At 34.3% G+C, this 25472-nt stretch overlaps 1 protein-coding gene across 4 annotated transcripts in view; it reads left to right on the top strand.

The window, feature by feature from the left end:
- Positions 1-25472, top strand: part of CSMD3 (CUB and Sushi multiple domains 3) — a 1073652-nt gene that overhangs the window by 497058 nt on the left and 551122 nt on the right. For all 4 annotated transcript variants that reach the window (XM_065895021.1, XM_065895023.1, XM_065895022.1 and 1 more), the window contains one exon: positions 792-895. In XM_065895021.1, the coding sequence (XP_065751093.1) occupies positions 792-895 (104 nt within the window). The remainder of the gene's footprint in view (positions 1-791; positions 896-25472) is intronic.

Genomic DNA, 25472 nt, shown 5'->3' with positions numbered 1-25472 from the left:
AACTCGTGTTGAATAATACTTTATTATAAATTATTTTTTGCTCAAGCCATGATTATATATAGGATGATATTTATGTAATTTCTTCTTATATGGATTCTTGATTTATTATTCTTTAATATTATATTGGGTTTCTAATTTAAGAATTGCAATTTAATTAAATATGAATTTTTACATAGATATATAAACAATAAATGAATGCATGAGTATATTTTGATAAGAATTAATATTAATTTTTTGTTATGGTATAATGTGTCTCCCAAAGAATTGTGCTCCTAGTTTTGCCAGCAAAATATAATATATATGAGGGATTCTGTTACCAAAGGATACACAAAAATAAACCTGATGCCTTTAAATTTAGTGATCTAGATTCAAATTTAGCTCTAACATTTTTTAAGCTTTACTATTTCATAGAAATAGTATACTCTGTGTTTTTCTGTGCTAGCTTGTAAAAATATATGCAAATGTAACCACTCTTCAGGTACATATACATTTTTATAAAGCCTTCTTAAATTAGATTTGTATTCAGATTCCTCAAATAAAAGTGTCCTATAAACAGAAGCCATGCCATTTCATTGAAAAACTATTACAGAAGATACAATAGAGTAAATAAAAATTATGTTATAATTATAATGATTGATAGTAATAGTCTCACATGATCTCCTGCCATAGTTTGAAATTCTTATACAGATAATTATAGATCTATAGATATATAGTATGTCCACAGTGCATTTTTGTTTGCTTTTATTATATAATGAAATATATTTGAGATGTTTATTTATGTTTATTGCTAGGTTATCCAGATAAATTTTGAAGAATTCGATCTGGAAATTGGCTATGACACCTTGACAATTGGTGACGGGAGCGAAGTTGGAGACCCAAGGACAGTGCTCCAAGTGTAAGTTCTCAATGTTTCTTTCTTGACTTAGCCTATTAGGTCTTTATAAAATTGTATGAAATTTTACTTTTTCTTTTCTTTCATTGATTCTTCCTACTATCACCAACAGAAGAAGCATAGTACCTTAGTTATGATCATCAACCTGCATATAGTATATTTATTAGTCCTTCTTCAGTGGTGCTTAAGGTACTTGATCCAAACACAGTTAGTTAGAAACCATTTCCAGAAAGGAACTCATTGGCAAAAGAGGCCTAGGGTGAAATTGCAGAGTGGCTGATTGGCCTTATTTTGGAAAATACCTTTGCCCTCACAGAGTTTTAGAATAGACTGGAAAAAACAATCATGAAATTGATCCCAGAGACAATAATAAAGACCTGGTCATCAAGATCTGTAGTTGAGAGTTTATCAGTGGTTTGACGTGAAGTAGTTAGCAATGAACAGCTCTCAGAGTTGAGCTAATATACTGAAAAGGTTCTTAATGTGAACAAAAAGAATGAACATAAATTGAGAAAAGGGAAATGTTAGGAACTTACTGCCAAATCCTTGGCTATCCATTCCAATAATCTACCTCTGATAGTGGCAAGAAGAAATGTCCAGGGCATGTATATATTTTTTTTCTGTGATGAACCTCAAAAGGTTATGATATGCTTTCTCTCAGTATTCCTTTCATAACTGTTGATTTGCAATACAGGCTTTATCAGTGAGGTGTTTCTCAAAAATGGGGTCTTTTGCATCACAATTACCTGGTGCACTTTTTAAAATGTAGATTTCTGGACCACTCCCATTATGTCTATTAATGTTTGCTTTATATATTTAGGTGGTCCTATGTTGGGTGCATAGATATTTACAGATGCTATATCCTCTTGTTGGATTGATCCCTTTAACATTATGTAATGCTCTTCTTTGTCTTTTGTTACAGTCTTTATTTTAAAGTATATTTTATCTTATGTAAGTACTGCTACCCCAGCTTTCTTTTTATTTTTGTTTGCATGAAACATTTTTTTTCATTCCTTCACATTTGGTTTGTGTGTGTTTAGATCTGAAGTGAGTCTCTTATAAGCAGCATATAGATGGGTCTTGGGTTTTTTTGTTTGTTTGATGATTGTTTAATGATTTTCTTTAGTATCATGTTTGGATTTTTTTGTCTTTATTTTCTCTGTATCTATTATAGGCTTTTGGTTTGTGGTTACCATAAGGTTCATATATAACTATTTATATATGGAAAAGTTTATTTTATGTTGATAGTCACTTAAGTTCAAATGCATTCTACAAATACTACATTTTTATTCCCTGCTTCCACATTTTATGTCTTTTACATCATGTTTTACATCTTTTTATTTTGTGTCTTCTCTCATTATTGTATAGGGGTTGTTTTTGAACTTTCGTCATTTAACCTTCACACAGGTTTTATAAGTGATTGATCCACTACCATTACTATATATTTGCCTTTTCCAGTGAGAATTTTAGTTTCATGTGTTTTCTTATTAATTAGTGCCATTTCATTTCAACTTATAGAAGTCCCTTTAACATTTCTTGCAGGGCCAGTTTAGTGGTGGTGAACTCCTTTAGATTTTGCTTGTCTGGGAAACTCTTTATCTCACTTTCAATTCTGGATGGTAACCTTGCTGGATACAGTATTCTTGGTTGTAAATTTTTGTTTGTTTGTTTGTTTTATTTTGTTTCAGCACTTTGAATATATCATGCTGCTCCATTCTGGTCTGCAAAGTTTCTGCTGAAAAAATTGCTTCCATTATATTAACTAATTGGTTTCCTCTTACTGCTTTTAGTACTCTCTCTTTAATTTTTGACATTTTACCTATAATGTGTCTCTTTGTAGGTCTCTTTGGAGTCATCTTGTTTGGGACTCTCTGTGCTTCCTGGATCTGGATGTCTGTTTCCTTTCTAGGATAGGGAAGTTTTCAGCCAGTATTTCTTCAAATACATTTGTTCCCCATTCTCTCTTTCTTCTACTTCTGGGATCCCTATAAAGCAAATATTCTTGTGCTTGATGTTGTCCTTAAGCTATCCATATTTAATTTTTTTCCCCTTTTTGTTCTGATTGGGTGATTTCCATTACCCTGTCTTCCAGATTGCTAATCCTTCTTCTGTATCATCTTATCTGCTATTGATTCCCTTTAGTGTATTTTTCATTTAATTTATGTTACTCGTGTTATTTCATTCTTTAGCTGTGATTGATTCTTTCTTATATTTTTTTAACTCTTTGTTGAAGTTCTCACTGTGTTCATCCATTCTTCTCCTGAGTTCAGTGAGCACTTTTATGACCATCATTTTGAATTCTTTACCAGATAAATTACTTATCTTTATATCATTGAGGTTTTTTTTTTTCTGATGTTTTGTTTTTTCTTTTGTTTGGAGCATATTTTGTCACCTCATTTTGCCTAATTCTCTGTGTCTGTTTCTATATATTAGGCAAAACTGCTACCTCTATCAGTCTTAAAGTAGTGACTTTGTGTAGGTGATGATCCTTCTCATTCAACCCTGCCCTAGATCTTTGTTGTCTCTTAAATCTTTTTGGTTGTATATACTGCCTTATTTATTCCAATTTTCCCCTGCTGTTCAGCATGTGCCAAGACTTGTCAGTGTTCCAAAGAAAGGAATCCAGTGATCACCTAGTTTCAGGCTGATTGGATGCCAGACCCTCAGGCAGAAGCTTTTAAAGTTTTCAAATATATACAGTCCTGAGGGGCTGCACTTGTAATCCCTACTGGCCTCCAAACCTCTCCTCCTCTTTCCTTTCCTTTTTAATTTTACAAGAAGTTCTCATAGTACTGTTATTGCAGAATCCTGTAATAACACCAAAGATTTACCTTATGTGTACATTGTAGACCCAGTACTATTCCATCTTGTTGTTATCTAGTTGTTATCTTTTCAGGAAAAAAAAAAAAAATCCCTTCTCTTCTTATTTATCTTTATGCATTCTTGACCTCAACTTCAACTTCTCTCCTCCACCTACTACATGGATATCATTGATCAACCACAATTTTGTTGTTTATCTCTGAGCCTACTACAATTCCACTTTGTGCTTCCTAAGATAATGATGGACAAAGAGCCATTGCTTTACATGTTCTGCATATTTGTTTATGTTGTTCAAATTATTTGTAACTCCACCCCCCTAAAAATACTCAGCATTTTTATCAGGATGATGTACCTGGTAGACATTTCACCACGCTAGACTAATATCTTTCAGAAATTATATATAGTTCTTCCTAGATTTCTTTGTGGTTTTGTACCTGATAGTTTGGATTTCCTTATACTGTAATATTGTATTAGAAATTGACAGCCACAGAACTAATATGACCAGTAAGTATGTTTTTTGGTTGTTGTTTGGGAAGTGCAGTCATCCCTTGGTATCCACGGGGTATTGTTTCCAGGAACTGTCACATATATCACAATCTGCACATGCCCAAATCCCTTAGTCAGCCCTCCATATCCATAGTTCCACATACATGGGTTCAACCAACCATGGATTGTGTAGTACTGTAGTATTTATTGGAAAAAATATCTATGTATAAGTGGACCTGTGCAGTTCAAACCCATGTTCTTCAAGGGTCAACTATACAGTGTTTTAAATAATTGAAAATTACATATAAAAAATCTGAATTTGTTGTTTCTTTCGACAGACTGGCAACACTAGGACTGGATTATCACATGGCAAAATTTGCTGGAACTCTCTTCTGTCCCCTTTAGAGAGCCCATAGGTTCTCATGGCCCTTCAACCTTGTCTCGTTTTTCACTTGAGCATCTAAGAACCCTTGCATTGCCTGCCTGGGACTATAGGCTTGTGACACATGATACAACACAAAATTTGGTTTATTCCTTAACTTTATTATTTATTATTTCCCAAATAACACATGTATTTGTTCCTTTATCTGACACTTTAGAAAAGTTGAAGTTTCTTGGGCATTAATGATAATACAGAAAATTTTGTAAGTGATCCTCACACATTCTGAGACCTATCTTTCTACATGTTTATTTGATAGATCACATTATATGTACTTCAAAAATGAGACTGTAAAACATGTATGTGATGGATAAGATAGAGGACTAGATTTCAGGTTTAGATTCTTCAAAGCATGGACAGGGAAAGGCAGGATAGCTAGTCAGTTGACTGAAGAATATTTCTTAAACATCTTTTTTACTATATCTACCACTAAATAAAACTTAGCATTTCAGAATCTAATGAAATAATAGATGTCATCTTGTACAACTAATATCCCAGATCATGGATGCTGTATACTCCTTTAGCCACTGCCTTAAAGAATCTATGAGATAATTAATATCACAAAACTACAAGCAGAAAGGTTATAAACATACAAATTTCCAGTAATCTAATAAGACACAGAAGGAAAATATCAAAATTATTATCTTAAATACCCAACCATTAGAAATGGTAAGCATAAAAGACTACATTTATTGGGATTAAACAGTAATCTGTACAGTCCCACATGCTAAAAGAAAAAAATAATATTATGTTTGAACCATATAATTTAATCTATTCTAATGTTAAAAATGTATAGACAATAATGAATTCTGATATACCTGTTGATATTTTCTTCATAGAATAAATTATTGTATTAATAACACAGAATGGTTATTAATTACTATTTTCAAAAGAATACCAAGTTTCCAGATAGATTTCCCTATACTATCATATTCAAAGTTCACATTGAGTACTTCACCTCCAGTGGAAATAAAAATTAAAGCTTTATTCTGCGACCATTACTTTTTAGACTGTTCAATCATTGGATCTAAATTGGTCCCTTAGTGAGAGTGTGGGAGGGCTAAGAGAGAGTAAGAAAGATAATACATTATGTTTAAATAACCAGAAGACTATGAGATGAGTGCATGAGTGCACACGCACACACACACACACACACACACATTTTAGATGCAGACATCATAATCATATATATATTATGTTTTTGCAAAACTCAAAGTAAGAAGAATTAAGGCAATGATATTTACTATATAATTTTAAGCACTAAGAGGAAAACCCCTTTATATTTTAAATATAGCCATACACTTTCTAAAAAATGAACTCTTCGCTAATCACAAGAACCTCTTTGTAAACATGCCACAGTCCTTCAGTTTCTGCACACCTTCTTTTAAGAATTTTGACCTCAGTTGCTTCAAAAAGATCTAGTAAAATTTTTATTAGTGGATTTTCTGTGCTTTTCAAAATTCTTATCAAGTGCAGATAATGTCTCTATTTCTTTTTATTTTGGAAGACAGGGTGAATAAATTTTTTAAGTGATTTTTATAATCCTGTGTTGTGTGAATTGGATCAAGTAGCAGATGACATGAGAAGTATTGGATAATTAAATGAAAGAAATAGGTTCACAATTGATTTTTTTTTTTTTTTGAGGATGATCCCAAAGTTAGGTAGGCAACATAAGACCAGATAAAGAGCAAATACATTAATGAAAAGAGATCTTATGACCTGAATGAATAGTCAAGTGGAAATAGCTGTATTTTACAGACTAAGCTTCTGCTGCTGGTAGAATAAATGAAGAAAAAAAATTACATTTTTCCTTTTCTCACATTCCTGTCATCATATTGTCCCTAGTTTACACAGTAGTTCTATTTCATTACTTGTTATAATTCCTTCACTCTGAGAAGTTGTATTAATTTTGAAAAATCTGTGATTTTTTTTATATTTGTCTGTCTGTAACCAGAAATGTGTTTCTTAGACCTGCTTTTCTTCCTCAGAACACAATTACACATTTCTGAAAATATCTTTCTTTTCCTTGAGTAAGTGTGACTACAACAGAACTAGGTAGCACCTACCTCCTAGAGGTGTTCAAATAAAAGCTGTCTGACTAGCTAACAGAGATTTTACAAACTTGAAGTTAGGTCAAAGGTTCCTCTGAACTCTAAGAGTCTGTGATAAGAGAACCTACTGGATTTGTATCTACCAAAGAAGCTGATATAAATTTGAGTGTACCTGAAACATATTTTTTAATAAGTTTAGCTTTCTCAACAGCAGGCCCACTCATCTGGACATTTACAAGGCTCAGAGTAAGAATACAGATAGAATCTCACATATCAAATGTCTAAATATTAAAAGTTATAAATTAAGCTACATATTGTTAAATACAATATGTTCCATCCTCCTACCTTGACAAATACACTTTCATAACAACCTAGAAGGACAAGTTTAAATTTAGAATTCTGGGACTTGTGTGATTTTCTTTTTGGGACATGAAGGTATAAGAAAGTGGTCCCAGCCCCAGCCTGCACCTGGCCACCCTCTATTCCCAAACTCAGCTCCATCCTTCACGATACATGTAGACTTCCCAGCCTACACATTCAAGCTGCCACACCTCCCTGCAAACACTGCCCACTGGGTCTAAGAGTGCACATATGGGTCATGTGTTCTGACCCTGAGAATGTGGACCTGGAAAAGAGGCCTATGAAGGTTCAGGTAGCAGGAAATTCCAGGGTACCAGGTACCAATGAGTTGTGGAACAGTAGTTTTTAAACAAACTATAAAATAGAAGATTTGTTTTTATTTTTAATTCGTCTTGAAATGATACTTTTACAAAGTGAAAAAAAAATTTCTAGGAAAATGAAATAAAAGCACATATAAATACATTCCAAGTTTTTTTATTATGAAATTCACCAGACAGAATTACTCTTTCAAATTACTCTAGAAGTTTGAAAGATTTACTCCCAATTTCAGTTCTTACCACATTGTGGGCTGGAAATTAGTCTAGGATCTCATAGGTGAAGTGAGCAGGCACATCCCTGGGCAAGAGGTGGGCTACAGAATGGTCAGACGAAGGGATCAGGGAAGGGGCCTATCTTGCCCAAGTTTAAAAACAGTATTGCATATGGCATGGTTAATGGTCAAGAACGTATAAAAAAAAACCCCAAAAAACAGTTGAAGGGAATTTATTTTAAATAACGTTCTTCTAATGGGTAAAATTAGTCTCCATTTAGGCATTTTATTTGGCGAACTATTTACTCATCTACATGTTCCTTTTTGCTTTTCTCTTAAGTGTGATCCATGTGCTAGAGACTTTCAGCACTAAAACTATCTTTTCAATAAATTTATTTTAAAATATTAAATAGCCGAAAGTCAGAAACATAGTAAAACACAGAAAATATGTTCATTTAACAGAGAGCCATGTAATCTCATATTTGAAAGTATTTTAAAGGAGGATGAATTCAGCCTATATATTTAAGTTTATAAATTCTGATTAGTTTAATAAACACAGGATACCTCATTTTTTAAAATATTTAACCAGATAAGGAACATCCCAGCCTATTCTATTTAGGTCATAGGATTGAATTAAGCATTGGAAGTAAATGGTGTTTTCGCTTCCAATTTTCCTTCAATATTTAGATTCTAAAAGTTAAAATCAATTGTCATATTCTCTTCAATAAAAAAATGTATCCATATAGTCATAACATGTTCAACAGCTAAAATAGTCCTCCAAAAATGAATTATGAAAAGCTTTAAAAAAATAATTCTTATAATTTCTTCCTCTTAGGTACAAAGTATGTCAGTTTTGCAGTTCAGTAACTTATAAATAATCTCAGTGTGCCATATCTCTTTACCTTGAAATTTTGGTTCTGAAGAAATACTCATGACACAGTTATAAGCAATAAATTTATTAAGTAACAGAGAATACACTGTAATTGGACATCGTATGCAGTACTAAGTACTCCATATAATTTTATCAGATGAAAATTCCTAAAATTATGTGAATTTAAGCTACAAACTTAAATTCACAATTTAAAGATTTATTGCTTCAGCCATTTGCTGTCTCATACTGTATTGCTTATTTGTGGCCTTTTCTTTCTCACACTCATGCTCGTTAATTTTCTCTCCACTGGACTTACTTGAAGGGCATTTTTTTTTTTTCTCCAGTTTGAGGTAGGATTTTTCATTCATGGCAGCTTCATGGTGGTATAGTGACAAGTTTCAATAGAGATCAGAATATAAACTTGACCAGTTGATAATAATTCAGATAATGGATTTGAACAATCATGTTAATATCTTTTAAAGACCGTTAAAAGAAGTTTTTTTCTCACAGATTGTTTTACATGTGCTATTTTCACACTTATGTATAAATTCGCCTGATGGTGAAAATGGATGTAATAAATTTGAGAAAACTAACAGTGATGATAGTACAATTACAGGCATTGAATACACTTCCAACCCTCATTTCGTCTGCATAAAGAAGGGAGGGGTTGTTGATTACTTGTCCACCCTTCTCATCTGTATGGCATCAAACTGAGATAGTTAAAAATGCATTCTATGAGAAATGTGATTCTCTTTCCTTTTCCTACATTTTCTCTCACACCCTTTGCTGTTCCATTAATGGAGTCACAGTAACACTATAAAGAATAATTAAGTGAATACTTGTAAAATAAAAAATAGAAAGAAAACTCTACTTTTCCAAGATGCTCCTGGAAATTTTATGAGTATACATTGATATTGGACAACATTGTATTTGAACAAACGTGTTACAGAAGGTGAAAAAAAATGTTGTCTTAGATATCCAAACATGGTTCTATCCTATGACTGTCAAATTCTGATTTGTCCTGAAAATTTTTATAATGTAAAATCTCATTCTCAGATATATGTTAGTATGGGCTAACAACACTGTTCCCTGGAAACTCTTCTTTTTATTTTATTTTATTTATTTTTTAACACCTTTATTGGCATATAATTGCTTTACAATTGTGTGTTAGTTTCTGCTTTATAACGAAGTGTATCAGCTATACATATACATATATCCCCATATCTCCTTCCTCTTACATCTCCCTCCCACCCTCCCTATCCCACCTCTCTAGGTGGTTACAAAACACTGAGCTGATCTCCCTGTGTTGTGCAAGTTGATCTCCCTGTGCGATGAGGCTGCTTCCCACTAGCTATCTATTTTACATTTGTAGTATATATAAATCCATGCCACTCTCTCACTTCGTCCCAGCTTACCCTTCCCCCTCCCCGTGTCCTCAAGTCCATTCTCTACATCTGCATGTTTATTCCAGTCCTGCCCCTAGGTTCTTCAGAACATTTTTTTTTTTTTAGATTCCATATATATGTGTTAGCATACAGTATTTGTTTTTCTCTTTCTAACTTCACTCTGTATGACAGGCTCTAGGTCTATCCACCTCACTACAAATAATTCAATTTCATTTCTTTTTAATGGCTGAATAATATTCCACTGTATATGTATGACACATCTTCTTTATCCATTCATCTGTCGATGGACACTTAGGTTGCTTCCATGTCCTGGCTATTGTAAATAGATATGCAATGAACATTGTGGTACATGACTCTTTGAATTATGGTTTTGTCAGGGTATATGCCCAGTAGTGGGATTGCTGGGTCATATGGTAGTTCTATTCATAGTTTTTTTGAGGAACCTCTATACTGTTCTCCATAGTGGCTGTATCAATTTACATTCCCACCAACAGTGCAAGAGGGTTCCCTTTTCTCCACATCCTCTCCAGCATGTATGGTTTGTAGATTTTTTGATGATGGCCATTGTGACTGGTGTGAGGTGATACCTCATTGTAGTTTTGATTTTCATTTCTCTAATAATTAGTGATGTTGAGCATTCTTTCATGTATTTGTTGGCAATCTGTATATCTTCTTTGGAGAAATGTCTATTTCGGTCTTTGCCCATGTTTGGATTGGGTTGTTTGTTTTTTTGATATTGAGCTGCATAAGCTGCTTGTAAATTTTGGAGATTATTCCTTTGTCAGTTCCTTCATTTGCAAATATTTTCTCCCATTTTGAGGATTGTCTTTTCATCTTATTTATGGATTCCTTTGGTATGCAAAAGCTTTTAAGTTTCATTAGGTCCCATTTTTTTATTTTTGGTTTTATTCACATTTCTCTAGGAGGTGGGTCAAAAAGGATCTTGCTGTGATTTATGTCATATAGTGTTCTGCCTATGTTTTCCTCTAAGAGTTTATAGTGTCTGGCCTTACATTTAGGTCTTTAATCCATTTTGAATTTATTTTTGTGTATGGTGTTAGGGAGTGTTCTAATTTCCTTCTTTTACATGTAGCTGTCCAGTTTTCCCAGCACCACTTATTGAAGAGACTGTCTTTTCTCCATTGTATATTCTTGCCTCCTTTATCAAAAATAAGGTGACCATATGTGCATGGGTTTATCTCTGGGCTTTCTATCCTATTCCATTCATCTATATTTCTTCTTTTTATTTTAAATACACACGCATGCACACACACATGCAAACTCTACTTTGTGTTACTATATTTTAAATAAATATTTTCTTTAATATTTAATAAATAATATTCATACTAGATTTATAGAAAAGGTAGCTGTTTTTTATGTTCATATATTATTATTGCTCTCAGCTCATTGGTGCATATATTTTAACGAGCTACTTTGTTGAAGATATATTATTTTATAACATTTTTCAACAGTTTACTCTTTCAAAATGCCACCTTGGTACAAGACTACTATATGTGATATTTGCCTTGAGCAAATGCTCTTACAACCAGGGACTTACAACTTCTCAAATTTGCTCTTGTACCTTCCCCTGTTAATAATGAAAATCTAAATACCAACCGACCCCATGGGCTAATGAAAGAAGGGAATATACTAAATATAGCAACAAGGCAATATTGTTAGAGATTGATGGCCACAGTATAAAAAGGACTTAGAAAAATTGACCATTCAGAATAATCTTTCACCCTTTATATGAAAGTTATCAAAAACAAAAAAAAAAATTGGGTTGGCCAAAACCTTTGTTCGGTTTTTTCCCTAAGATGGCTCTAGTAGCACTTAGTTGTCTTTAACTTCATTCGAAACAATTTTGTTAGATTGTATTGTCACAGCTGTCATATCAGTGTGCATTAAAAAAAAAAAAACTTATCAAAATTGGAAAATTTTTGTATAGCTATTTTAATATTTAAGATGGAAGAAAAAAAGCAACATTTTGGCATATTATGCTTTATTATTTCAAGAAAGGTAAAAACACAACTGAAATGCAAAAAAAAATTTGTGCAGTATATGTAGCAGGAGCTGTGACTGATCGAATGTGTCAAAAGTGGTTTGCAAAGTTTCTTTCTGGAGATTTCTCACTGGACAATGCTCCATGGTCAGGTAGACCAGTTGAAGATGATGGTGATGAAATCGAGACATTAATTGAGAACAGTCAACATTATACCACACGGGAGATGCTATACTCAAAATATCCAAATAGCTGACATACTCAAAATATCCAACTCAAGTGTTGAAAATCATTTGCACCAGCTTGGTTATGTTAATCACTTTGATATTTGGGTTCCATATAAGTTAAGAGAAAAAAACCTTGTTGACCATATTTCCGCATGTGATTCTCTGATTCTCTACTTAAATGTAATGAAAACGTTATGTTTTTGAAACGAATTGTGATGGGCAATGAAAAGTGGTTACTATACAATAATGTGGAATGGGAGAGATCGCGGGGCAAGTGAAATGAACCACCACCAACCACACCAAAAGGCCAGTCTTCATCCAAAGAAGGTGATGTTGTGTATATGGTGAGATTGGAAGGGAGTCCTCTATTATGAGCTCCTTCTGGAAAATGAAACAATTAATTCCAACAAGTACTGCTCCCAATTAGGCCAACTGAAAGCAGCACTTGACGAAAAGCATCCAGAATTAGTCAACAGAACCGCATAATCTTCCATCAGGTTAATGCAAGACTGTGCATGTTTCTTTGATCACCAGGCAAAAACTGTTACAGATTGACTGGGAAGTTCTGATTCATTTTCTGTATTCACCAGGCATTGCCCCTTCAGATTTACATTTATTGATATTTCAGTCTTTACAAAATTCTGTTAATGGAAAAAATTTCAATTCCCTGGAAGACTGTAAAAGGCACCTGGAACAGTTCTTTGCTCAAAAAGAAAAAAATGATTTGGGAATATAGAATTATGAAATGGCCTGAAAAATGTCAGAAGGTAGTGGAACAAAATGATGAATGCATTTTCAATAAATTTCTTGGTGAAAATGAAAAATGTGTCTTTTATTTTTACTTAAAAAACAAAGGAACTTTTTGGCCAATCAGATATCTTCTTACTGCTCTTATTTCTGCCTTGCACTCCTCCTTGCCCTCCTCCATTACACTCACACACACACCCACACACACACTCATACACACTCACAATCATTTTAGGTTCTTTGATTGCAGAGATTGTTTACTACTCATCTTGGATTTCCCAAAATACCTAACACAGAGCCTGTGTTAACATTGTTAGGTGTGGCATGAATTATAATGGGAGCAGAAAAATTGCTCTACATCAAGACACATTTACTGAAACATGTCAGCAGATGGGGTATCTTTGCAGACATTGGCAAAGACATACCACAAGCAGTAGAGAGCTCTGTAGGTCTATGTGGTGTCAGTGCATTCAGGCTACTATAAAAAAAAAAAAAAAGAAAAAAGGATAGACTGGGTGGTTTATAAACAACATAAATGTATTCCTCACAGTTCTAGAGGCTGGAATTCAGAGATCATGGTGCCAGCAGATTCGGTGTCTGCTAACAACCCGCTTTCCAGTTCATAGGTGGCCATCTTTTTACTGTGTCCTCATATAGCAGATGGGGTCAGGGATCTCTCTGGGTCCTCTTTTATAAGGGCACAATCACATTGAGGAGCACTCTGCCTTCATGACCTAATCACCTATCAAAGTCCTCACCTTCAAATACCCTAACATTGGAGATGAGGTTTCAACATGTAAGTTTTGGCAGCAGGGGGACATTTAGTCTCTAGCACCAGAGTTTCAACAGCACTTACTAATACCACATGCAAGAAAAACAATCAAACTGACAGTAGCAATTATCTCATCGTGTGGACAAAATTTGATGCATAGTCATTCAAATGACTTGCTACTGGGCAACAATAAATAAATGCTCTTGGAATTTCAGAACTACTTTACGCTGCCGTATGAAATAATCTCTGTGACATTTGATTACTAGCAACAAAAATGTTAAATATAAGGGATAGTTTATTTTTATGGTCCTTCATTATTTCTTCATTGTGACGATAGTTACATTTTCGACTGGGAGAACATGGATGATTTTACTAAAAAAAGAAGGCACTTTACTGTTTTACTTTGGTTTGTTTTGTGAAAACACTGATGGTTTTACTGCAATTTAAGCAATTACTATGGTTTTGTTTGGGGTTTTTCGTGTTTTTTTTTTTTTTTTTTGGCATTGGATTCAATTGGATCAAATTGTGTAAACTAAAGAAGCTTTCAGTTGGTATTTTTCTCTTTTTATCAGGAATATTTGTAATATGGTAGGCATTTTGAAAGCGGCTGTAGGAAAGAAATTAGGACAAAATATAGAAAGAGTATGTAAATAAATACATTAGCGTTCTTCCCACAAAAGCACAGCACTTTGTTAGAATGCTAAATATTGGGTTGGCCATAAAGTTCTTTTGGGTTTTTTGTAAGCAATTATGGAAAACCCAAACAAACTTTTTGGCCAACCCAGTATTTGACTGAAGTATCCACAGATGAGTACAAAGACGTATGTGCTGACTTCTTGACCTTAAAATTCTTCTAAAAACAAGTGTTGAGGGGCTTCCCTGGTGGCGCAGTGGTTGAGAGTCTACCTGCCGATGCAGGGGGCACGGGTTCGTGCCCCGGTCCGGGAAGATCCCACATGCCGCGGAGCGGCTAGGCCCGTGAGCCATGGCCGCTGAGCCTGCGCGTCCGGAGTCTGTGCTCCGCAATGGGAGAGGCCACAACATTGAGAGGCCCGCGTACACCCCCCACCAAAAAAACAAACAAGTGTTGAAATAGACATCTTTTTGCATCTGTAATAACTGTTCCAAACACTCTCACACACATTATGCTTTAGAATTAACCAATAAATTAAAACTTCTGAAGTCCAACACCATAAATGAAGTAAAAACCACAATTATTCACTACTCAGTTACCTAATTGAATTAACATTTATGTAGTCCCATCATTCCACAGTACATGTATTTTTAAAACTCTATGTTGTTCGTCTAGTATTTTGATCCACTTTCTTTTCTATTTTATTTCCTTTTAAAATTTTGTTTCAGAGTTACTGAGGTATAATTGATGAATAAAAATATAAAGCATTTTAAATTATACAACGTGGATATATGGATATTTTGTGAAAGGATTCCCCCCCATCAAGTTAATTAACACATCTATCACCTCACATATTTACCTTTTTTTTTTTTTTTTTTGGTGAGAACATTTAAGTTCTACTTCTTCTAACAAATTTCAGTTATAGAGTTCAGTGTTATCAACTATAGTTATCATGTTACACATTAGACTTTCAGATCTTATTCATCTTATAACTGAAAGTATGTACACTTATACCAACCTCTGCCTATTTCCCCCACTCCCCAATACCTGGCAACTCTCTTGTTTCTATGAATTAATACTCTCTCTCTTTTTTATTTTTTTAGGTTCCACATATGTGATTCCATGCAGTATTAGTCTTTCTCTATATGACTTAGTGTCACTTATCATAATGCCCTCCAGTTTCACCCATGTTGTTGCAAATGACAGAATTTATTTCCTTTTTAAGGCTGAACGATATGTGTGTGTGTGCACGCATAAATTTTCTTGATCTATTCATCTACTGGCAGACGCTTAGGTTGTTTCCATAGCCCTGTTATTGTGAATAATGCTGCAGTGAAGACGGGATTATAGATAACTCTTTGAAGTAATGGTTTCATTTCCTTTGCATATCTCTAGCAGGAAGTGGGATTGCTGAATCTTAGGGTATTTCTGTTTTTAATTTCTTGAGGAACCTCTATACTGTTTCATAGGGGCTGTAACGGTTTACATTCCGAACAACAGTGTACAAGGGTTCCTTTTTCTCCACATCCCCACCAGCATTTGTTACTTCTTACCTTTTTGTGAATAGCCATCCTAACAGGTGTGAGTGAGGTGATAACACTTTTTTTAAATTTAATTTTATTTATTTTTTTATACAGCAAGTTTGTATTTGTCATCCATTTTATATACATCAGTGTATACATGTCAATCCCAATCTCCCAATTCATCACACTGCCACCCCCAACCCCCGCCGCGTTCCCCCCTTGGTGTCCATACGTTTGTTCTCTACTTACGTGTCTCAATTTCTGCTCTGCAAACCGGTTCATCTGTACCATTTTCTAGGTTCCACATATATGTGTTAATATATGATATTTGTTTTTCTCTTTCTGACTTACTTCACTGTGTATGACAGTCTCTAGATTCATCCACGTCTCTACAAATGACCCAATTTCGTTCCTTTTTATGGCTGAGTAATATTCCATTGTATATATGTACCACACCTTCTTTATCCATTTGTCTGTCAGTGGGCATTTAGTTTGCTTCTATGACCTGGCTATTGTAAATAGTGCTGCAGTGAACATTGGGGTGCATGTGTCTTTTTGAATTATGGTTTTCTCTGGGTATATGCCCATTAGTGGGATTGTTGGGTCATATGGTAATTCTATTTTTAGTTTTTTAAGGAACCTCCATACTGTTCTCCATAGTGGCTGTATCAATTTACATTCCCACCAACAGTGCAAGAGGGCTCCATTTTCTCCATGCTCTCTACAGCATTTGTTGCTTGTAGATTTTCTGATGATACCCATTCTAATTGGTGTTAGGTGATACCTCATTGTAATTTTGATTTGCATTTCTCTAACAATTAGTGACATTGAGCAGCTTTTCATGTGCCTCTTGGCCATCTGTATGTCTTCCTTGGAGAAATGTCTACTTAGGTCTTCTGCCCATTTTTGGATTAGGTTGTTTGTTTTTTTAATATTGAGCTGCATGAGCTATTTATATATTTTGGAGATTAATCCTTTGTCCGTTGATTCATTTGCAAATATTTTCTCCCATTCTGAGTGTTGTCTTTTCGTCTTGTTTATGGTTTCCTTTGCTGTGCAGAAGCTTTTTAAGTTTCATTAGGTCCCATTTGTTTAGTTTTGTTTTTATTTCCATTACTCTAGGAGATGGATCAAAAAATATCTTGCTGTGATTTATGTGAAAGAATGTTCTTCCTATGTTTCCCTCTAAGCGTTTTACAGTGCCTGGTCTTACATTTAGGTCTCTAATCCATTTTGAGTTTATTTTTGTGTATGGTGTTAGGGAGTGTTCTAATTTCATTCTTTTACATGTAGCTGACCAGTTTTCCCAGCACCACTTATTGAAGAGACTGTCTTTTCTCCATTGTATATCCTTGCCTCCTTTGTCATAGATTAGTTCACCATAGGTGAATGGGTTTATCTCTGGGCTTTCTGTCCTATTCCATTGATCTATATTTCTGTTTTTGTGCCAGTACCATATTGTGTTGATTACTGTAGCTTTGTAGTATAGTGTGAAGTCAGGGAGCCTGATTACCCCAGGTCCACTTTTTTCCCTCAAGACTGCTTTGGCTATGTCTCCATACAAATTTTAAGATTTTTTGTTCTAGTTCTGTAAAAAAAATGTCATTGGTAATTTGATAGGGACTGCATTGAATCTGTAGATTTCTTTGGGGAGTATAGTCATTTTCACAATATTGATTCTTCCAATCCAAGAACATGGTATAACTCTCCATCTGTTGGTATCATGTTTAATTTCTTTCATCAGTGTCTTATAGTTTTCTGCATACAGGTCTTTTGTCTCCCTAGGTAGGTTTATTCCTAGGTATTTTATTCTTTTTGTTACAGTGGTAAATGGGAGTGTTTCCTTAATTTCTCTTTCAGATTTTTCATCATTAGTGTATAGGAATGCAAGAGATTTCTGTGAATTAATTTTGTATCTTGCAACTTTACCAAATTCATTGATTAGCTTTAGTAGTTTTCTGGTAGCATCTTTAGGATTCTCTATGTATAGTATCATGTCATCTGCAAACAGTGACAGTTTTACTTCTTCTTTTCCAATTTATATTCCTTTTATTTTTCTTCTCTGATTGCCATGGCTAGGACTTCCAAAGCTGTGTTGTACAGTAGTGGTGAGAGTGGACATCCTTGTCTTGTTCCTGATCTTAGAGGAAATGCTTTCAGTTTTTCACCATTGAGAATGATGTTTGCTCTGGGTTTGTCATATATGGCCTTTATTATGTTGAGGTACGTTCCCTCTCTGCCTACTTTCTGGGGAGTTTTTATCATAAATCAGTGTTGAATTTTGTCAAAAACTTTTTCTGCATCTATTGAGATGATCATATCGTTTTTCTTTTCAATTTGTTAATATGGTTTATCACATTGATTGATTTGCGTATATTGAAGAATCCTTGCATCCCTGGGATAAATCCCACTTGATCATGCTGTGTGATCCTTTTAATGTGTTGTTGGATTCTGTTTGCTAGTATTTTGTTGAGGATTTTTGCATCTATATTCATCAGTGATATTGGTCTGTAATTTTCTTTTGTTGTCATATCTTTTTCTGGTTTTGGTATCAGGCTGATGGTGACCTCATAAAATGAGTTTGGGAGTTTTCCTTCCTCTGCAATTTTTTGGAAGAGTTTGAGAAGCATGGGTGTTATCTCTTCTTTAAATGTTTGATAGAATTCACCTGTGAAGCTCTCTGGTCCTGGACTTTGTGTGTTGGAAGATTTTTAATCACAGGTTCAATTTCATTACTTGTGATTGGTCTGTGCATATTTTCTATTTCTTCCTGGTTCAGTCTTGGAAGGCTATATCTTTCTAAGAATTTGTCCATTTCTTCCAGGTTGTGCATTTTATTGGCATACAGTTGCTTGTAGTAATCTCTTAGGATGCTTTGTATTTCTGTGGTGTCTGTTGTAATTTCTCCTTTTTCATTTCTAATTTTATTGATTTGAGTCTTCTCCCTCTTTTTCTTGATGAGTCTGGCTAATGGTTTATCAATTTTGTTTATCTTCTCAAAGAACCAGCTTTTAGTTTTATTGATCTTTGCTATTGTTTTCTTTGTTTCTATTTCATTTACTTCTGCTATGATCTTGATGATTTCTTTCCTTCTGCTAATTTTGGGTTTTGTTTGTTCTTCTTTCTCTAGTTCCTTTAGGTGTAATGTTAGATTTTTTATTTGAGGTTTTTCTTGTTTTTGAGGTAGGCTTGTATAGCTATAAACTTCCCTCTTAGAACTGCTTTTGCTGCATCCCATAGGTTTTGGATCATCATGTTTTCATTGTCATTTTTCTCTAGGTATTTTTTGATTTCCTCTTTTACTTCTTCAATTATCTCTTGGTTATTTAGCAACATATTGTTTAGCCTCAATGTGAGTGTGTTTTTTATGGTTTTTTTCCCTGTAATTGATTTCTAATCTCATAACGTTGTGGTCAGAAAAGATGCTTGATGTGATTTCAATTGTCTTTAATTTCCTGAGGCTTGATTTATGACCCAAGATATTATATCCTGGAGAATGTTCTGTGTGCACTTGAGAAGAAAGTATAATCTGCTGTTTTTGGATGGAATGTCCTATAAATATCAATTAAATCTATCTGGTCTATTTAAACCTTGTGTTTCCTTATTAATTTTCATTTTGGATGATCTGTCCATTGGTGTAAGTGAGGTGTTAAAGTCCCCCACTATTATTATGTTACTGTTGATTTCCTCTTTTATAGCTGTTAGCAGTTGCCTTATGTATTGAGGTGCTCCTATGTTGGGTTCATGTATATTTATAATTGTTATATCTTCTTCTTGGATTGATCCCTTGATCATCATGTAGTGTCCTTCCTTGTCTCTTGTAACATTCTTTATTTTAAGGTCTATTTTACCTGATATGAGTATTGCTACTCCAGCTTTCTTTTGATTTCCCTTTATATGGAATATCTTTTTCCATCCCCTCACTTTCAGTGTGAATGTGTCCCTAGGTCTGAAGTAGGTCTCTTTTAGATAGCATATATATGGGTCTTGTTTTTGTATCCATTCAGCAAGCCTGTGTCTTTTGGTTGGAGTGTTTAATCTCTTCACGTTTTAGGTAATTATCTATATGTATGTTCCTATTACCATTTTCTTAATTGTTTTCATTTTGTTTTTGTAGGTCCTTTTCTTCTCTTGTTTTTCCCACTTAGAGAAGTTCCTTTAGTATTTGTCATAGAGCTGGTTTGGTGGTGCTGAATTCTCTTAGCTTTTGCTTGTCTGTAAAGCTTTTGATTTCTCCATCGAATCTGAATGAGATCCTTGCCAGGTAGAGTAATCTTGGTTGTAGGTTCTTCCCTTTCATCACTTTAAGTATATCATGCCACTCCGGTCTGGCTTGTAGAGTTTCTGCTGAGAAATCAGCTGTTAACCTTATGGGATTTCCCTTGTATGTTATTTGTTGTTTTTCCCTTGCTGCTTTCAATAATTTTTCTTTGCTGTTAATTTTTGGTAATTTGATTAATATGTGTTTTGGCGTGTTTCTCCTTGGGTTTATCCTATATGGGACTCTCTGCACTTCCTTGACTTGGGAGGCTATTTCCCATGTTAGGGAAGTTTTCAACTCTAATCTCTTCAAGTATTTTCTTGGGTTCTTTCTCTGTCTCTTCTCCTCCTGGAACCCCTATAATGTGAATGTTTCTGCATTTAATGTTGTCCCAGAGGTCTCTTAGGCTGTCTTCATTTCTTTTCATTCATTTGTTTTTTTTCTGTTCCGCATCAGTGAATTCCACCATTCTGTCTTCTAGGTCACTTATCTGTTTTTCTGCCTCACTTATTCTGCTATTGATTCTTTCTAGTGTATTTTTCATTTCATTTATTATATTGTTCATCTCTCTTTATTTGTTCTTTAATGCTTCTATATCTTTGTTAAACATTTCTTGCATCTTCTCAATCTTTGCCTCCATTCTCTCTCCGAGGTCTGTATCATCTTCACTATCATTATTCTGATTTCTCTTTCTGGAAGATTGCCTATCTCCATTTCATTTAGTTGTTTTTCTGGGGTTTTATCTTGTTTCTTCATCTGTTACATAGCCGTCTGCCTTTTCATCTTGTCTATCTTTCTGTGAATGTGGTTTTCCTTCCACAGGTTGCAGGATTGTATTTCTTCTTCCTTTTGCTGTCTGCCCTCTTGGTGATAACACTTTTTGATGTCACCCTAATGGTGATATTTCAGGGTTTTTTTAAATCTAATTTTTGCAGCCATCATCATCATCCTTAGTTAATTTCATGTATCCAGAAATGAAGGTATACATCATCCTTGACAGCTCTGTATTAGAAGAAAGAATATTAAATGCATTTATATAAAAGGCAAAAGTTACATACTTGTACAATACAAAAAATATGTTCGAATGCAGGACTATAGTTGTTATTTCTAATGGATACACCCATAATGCCTAGAGTGATTATAAGGAAAATCAGGCGTTGAGCATAATTGAAATTTAATAGATCTTCTCTTTTATTTTATATTGTACTTGAGAGCTTGAGGAATATTTCTGAGTGCATTTATTTAGGGCTTTTAAGCTTTTATTCTAGCATGAAGGGACTAACTAAGAAGATTAGAATGCACTGTGAATGCTGAGGTTACACAGCTTGTAAATAAACACATATTAAAGAAGTTTTTAATTTAAGTTTACTGATAACTGGTTCAAAAAGTGTATTAAAAACATGTTAAAACTATTTGAAGACTCTTTTCAGAGTTTTTTTGAGAATGGTGTAAGACTCCCTCCTCTGTGGCCCAGAAGCACCCCTTATTGTCAGGGATGGGGGTTGCATAAAAAGTTGTCTTAAGCAGTCTGAGTCTAAACCAAGGTCTTTGAAAGGATATCGAGATTAATTAGCTGTTGACGCTGGATGCAAAGAGCAGAATTTTAAGTGACATATCCATTGTTGAGAAAATACAAATATTGATATAAAGTCACCTACCAACCCAGTGAATCCTTCCCAGAAAGTAAAGAAAAGAATGAATTAGTTTTACTATTGAAAATGGATTAAATCAGACCATGATACACATGATAGGCAATCTGCTAAAGAGACGCAAAAAGAGAAAAAAAAAAACTAACCCATTTATATAGACAAGTAGATATAATCATTTCACATGTTAATTGTCCTTATCAAAAGAAAAAGGATAGTGCATTATGTTGTTTATAAACCACCTGGTCTCTTCTATCTTTTTTTTTTTTTTTTAATAGTAACCTGAATGCACTATCCTTGTCTTCTTTATGACAAGAAGGAAGTTACATCCTGAAGCCAAGCACCTAAGCTTTAACTCTCACAGAAACAGGGTGACAGGGCACCATCCATCTTCATGTTCACATTTCAAAGAGATGACTCCCATGGCCTCCAAGTGAGACATTCTTGGGGTGCAAAACTGGAAGGAGGTTTATTTAGCTTTTAAAACATTTACATACATCTGAAAGAAAAAGAGAAAGCAATCATTTGTAATTGCAAGTTTTCTAAAAGAAATGCTAAAGAGAGGTGGGAGGGGAGGAGAGTTATTTTTCCCTTTTGTTATTAGGGAAATTTTGAATTTTTTTTAGATTTGCATTTGCACTTATAATTTTTCTTTCTGTGACTATTTTATAATAAAACTACAATTTTCTATTTATCTCTATTGCTGTTTCTGCTTTATCTTGGCAATTTGCACTCATCTAAATATACAGCAAGTCCACAGTAAAATACAAAGCAAAACAATTGTCAGGGTTACAATAAGATGAATTTAAAAATTCAGTGCAATATTAGCCTTTACGTTTATTGTACCAGTGGTGAATGGTTAAAGCACATTTTTGATTAGCAATGGTCAAAATTTTTCTTTCATCATACATTAATTTTACAAACTGTTGTGATGTCTATATTGCTTATACTTTCAAATGATTAACAGTATGAGTATTATTTTGTAGTTTCATATGAAATATTACCTAATTCCGTCCTGTGGAGTAGCTTCATTCTGGAGCCTGAATCTAAATTGTTAGCTAAGTGTTTTCCTTCACAGGCCCAGTAAATTTCTCCTAGTTCTCATCAATCACATAAGTAACATTATATTTATGAGATGATCTGGGCCCTTCAGTAATTATTCATCTTTCAAAATAATTTTTTCTAGACAGGAAACACAAAAATACTCAGAACCATGATCTAGTATTATTATGAGGCACCTATTGAAGGCACATACTGAACTTACAGTGTTTAGTATACATGACTCTAAGTGTTGTAAGTCTTGAGGACAAACCCAGACTGTGGGCCATTTTTTGCCTGAGTCCAAGTCAATAATTGTATTATTATAACAATCAGTTAAATGTACATGATTAACAAGCATCCACTTTTTAAACATATATATGTATATATATATATTCTTTTTTATATTATTTTCCATTATAGGTTATTATAAGATGTTGAGTATGTAGTTCTCTGTGCTAGATAGTAGGTCCTTGTTGGTTACCTATTTCATATACAGTAGTGTGTACATTTTAATCAAAACTCCTAATTTATCTCTCCCCAACCCCTTTCCCCTTGGTAACCATAGTTTTTTTCTATTTCTCTCTTGTAAATAAATTCATTCATTTTATTGCACATATGTGTGATATCATAAGAAATTTGTCTTTGTCTGACTTACTTCACTTAGTATGATAATCTCTAGGTCCATCCATGTTGCTGCAAGTGACATTATTTCATTTTCTTATGGCTGAGTAATATTCCATTTTATATATATATATTTATATTTTCTATTCTATATATATGTAACAATAAATAAATAACTATATATATATATATACACACACCGTATCTTCTTTATCTTTTCATCTGTCGATGGACACTTAGGTTGCTTCCATGTCTTGGCTGTGCAGACAGTGCTGCTATGAATGTTGTTGGGGTGCATATATCTTTTCTATAGTTTTCTCCAGATATATGTCCAGGAGTGGGATTGCTGGATCATATGGTAGCTCTATGTTTAGTCTTTTAAGGAAACTCCATGTTGTTCTCCACAGTGGCTGCACCAATTTACATTCCCACCAACAGTGTAGGAGGGTTCCTTTTTCTCCACACCCTCTCCAACATTTATTATTTGTAGACTTTTTGTTGATGGCCATTCTGACCAGTGTGAGGTGATACCTCTTTGCAGTTTTGGTTTCCATTTCTCTAATAATTAGCAATGTTGTGCATCTTTTCATGTGCCTGTTAGCCATCTGTATGTCTCTTTTGGAGAAATGTCTATTAAGGTCTTATGCCCATTTTTTGATTGGGTTGTTAGTTTGTCTTTTGATATTGAGCGGTATGAGCTGCTTGTATATTTTGGAGATTAATCCCTTTTCGGTTGTTCCATTTGCAAATATTTTCTCCCAGTCTGAGGGTTGTCTTTTTGTCTTGTTTATGGTTTCCTTTGCTGTACAAAAACTTTTAAGTTTAATTTGATACTTTTTTTTTTTTTTTGCAGTATGTGGGCCTCTCACTGTTGTGGCCTCTCCCGTTGCAGAGCACAGGCTCTGGATGCTCGGGCTCAGCGGCCATGGCTCACGGGCCCAGCCGCTCCGTAGCATGTGAGATCTTCCCAGACCAGGGCACGAACCCGTGTCTCCTGCATCGGGAGGCAGACTCTCAACCACTGCGCCACCAAGGAAGCCCTGATCCCATTTTTTAATTTTTGCTTTTATTTCCATTACTCAAGGAGTTGGATACAAAAAAATATTGCTGCGATTTGTGTCAAAAAGTGTTCTGCCTATGTTTTCCTCTAGAAGTTTTATAGTATCCAGTCTTACATTAAGGTCTTTAAACCACTTTGAGTTTATTTTTATATATGATGTTAGAGAATCTTCTAATTTCATTCCTTTACATGTAGCTGTTCAGTTTTCCCAGCACCACTTGTTGAAGAGACTGTCATTTCTCCATTGTATATTCTTGCCTCCTTTGTTGTAGATTAATTGACCATAAGTGCATGGGTTTATTTTCAGGCTTTCTATCCTGTTCCACTGATTGATGTGTCTGTTTTTGTGCAAGTACCATACTGTTTTGATGACTGTAGCTTTGTAGTACAGTCTGAAGTCAGGGAGCCAGATTCTTCCAGCTCTGTTCATCTTTCTCAATATTGCTTTAGCTGTTTGGGGTCTTCTCTGTTTCTTTACACATTTTCAGGAGGATAAGTGTTAACTCTTCTCTAAGTGTTTGGTAGAATTTGTCTGTGAAGCAATCTGGCCCTTGCCTTTTATTTGTTGGGAGTTTTTAAATTACTGATTCAATTTCAATACTGGTAATTGGTGTGTTCATATTTTCTACTTCTTCCTGGTTCAGTCTTGGGAGATTGTACCTTTCTCAGAATTTATCCATTTCTTCTAGGTTGTCCATTTTATTGGCATATAGTTGCTTGTGGTAGTCTCTTATGATCCTTTGTATTTCTGTGGTGTCAGTTGTAACTTCTCCTCTTTCATTTCTGATTTTGTTGATTTGGGCCCTCTCGTTTTGTTTGGTGAGTCTGGCTAAAGGTTTTTCAATTTTGTTTACCTTTTCAAAGAACCATCTTTTAGTGTTTTTAATTTCATTGATCTTTTCTATTGTTTTCTTAATCTCTAATTCATTTATTTCTGCTCTGATCTTTATAATTTCTTCCTTTCTACTAACTTTGGGTTGTGTTTGTTTGTGTTTCTCTAGTTGCTTTAGGTGTAAGGTTGGGTTGTGTATTTGAGATTTTTCTTATGTCCTGAAGTAAGCTTGCATCACTATAAACGTCCCTG

This window comes from Phocoena phocoena, chromosome 17 (assembly GCF_963924675.1).
Source record: "Phocoena phocoena chromosome 17, mPhoPho1.1, whole genome shotgun sequence".
Lineage (NCBI taxonomy): Eukaryota > Metazoa > Chordata > Mammalia > Artiodactyla > Phocoenidae > Phocoena > Phocoena phocoena.
Note: the sequence above shows the minus strand (reverse complement) of the source record. Positions and strands in the feature narration are given on the sequence as shown.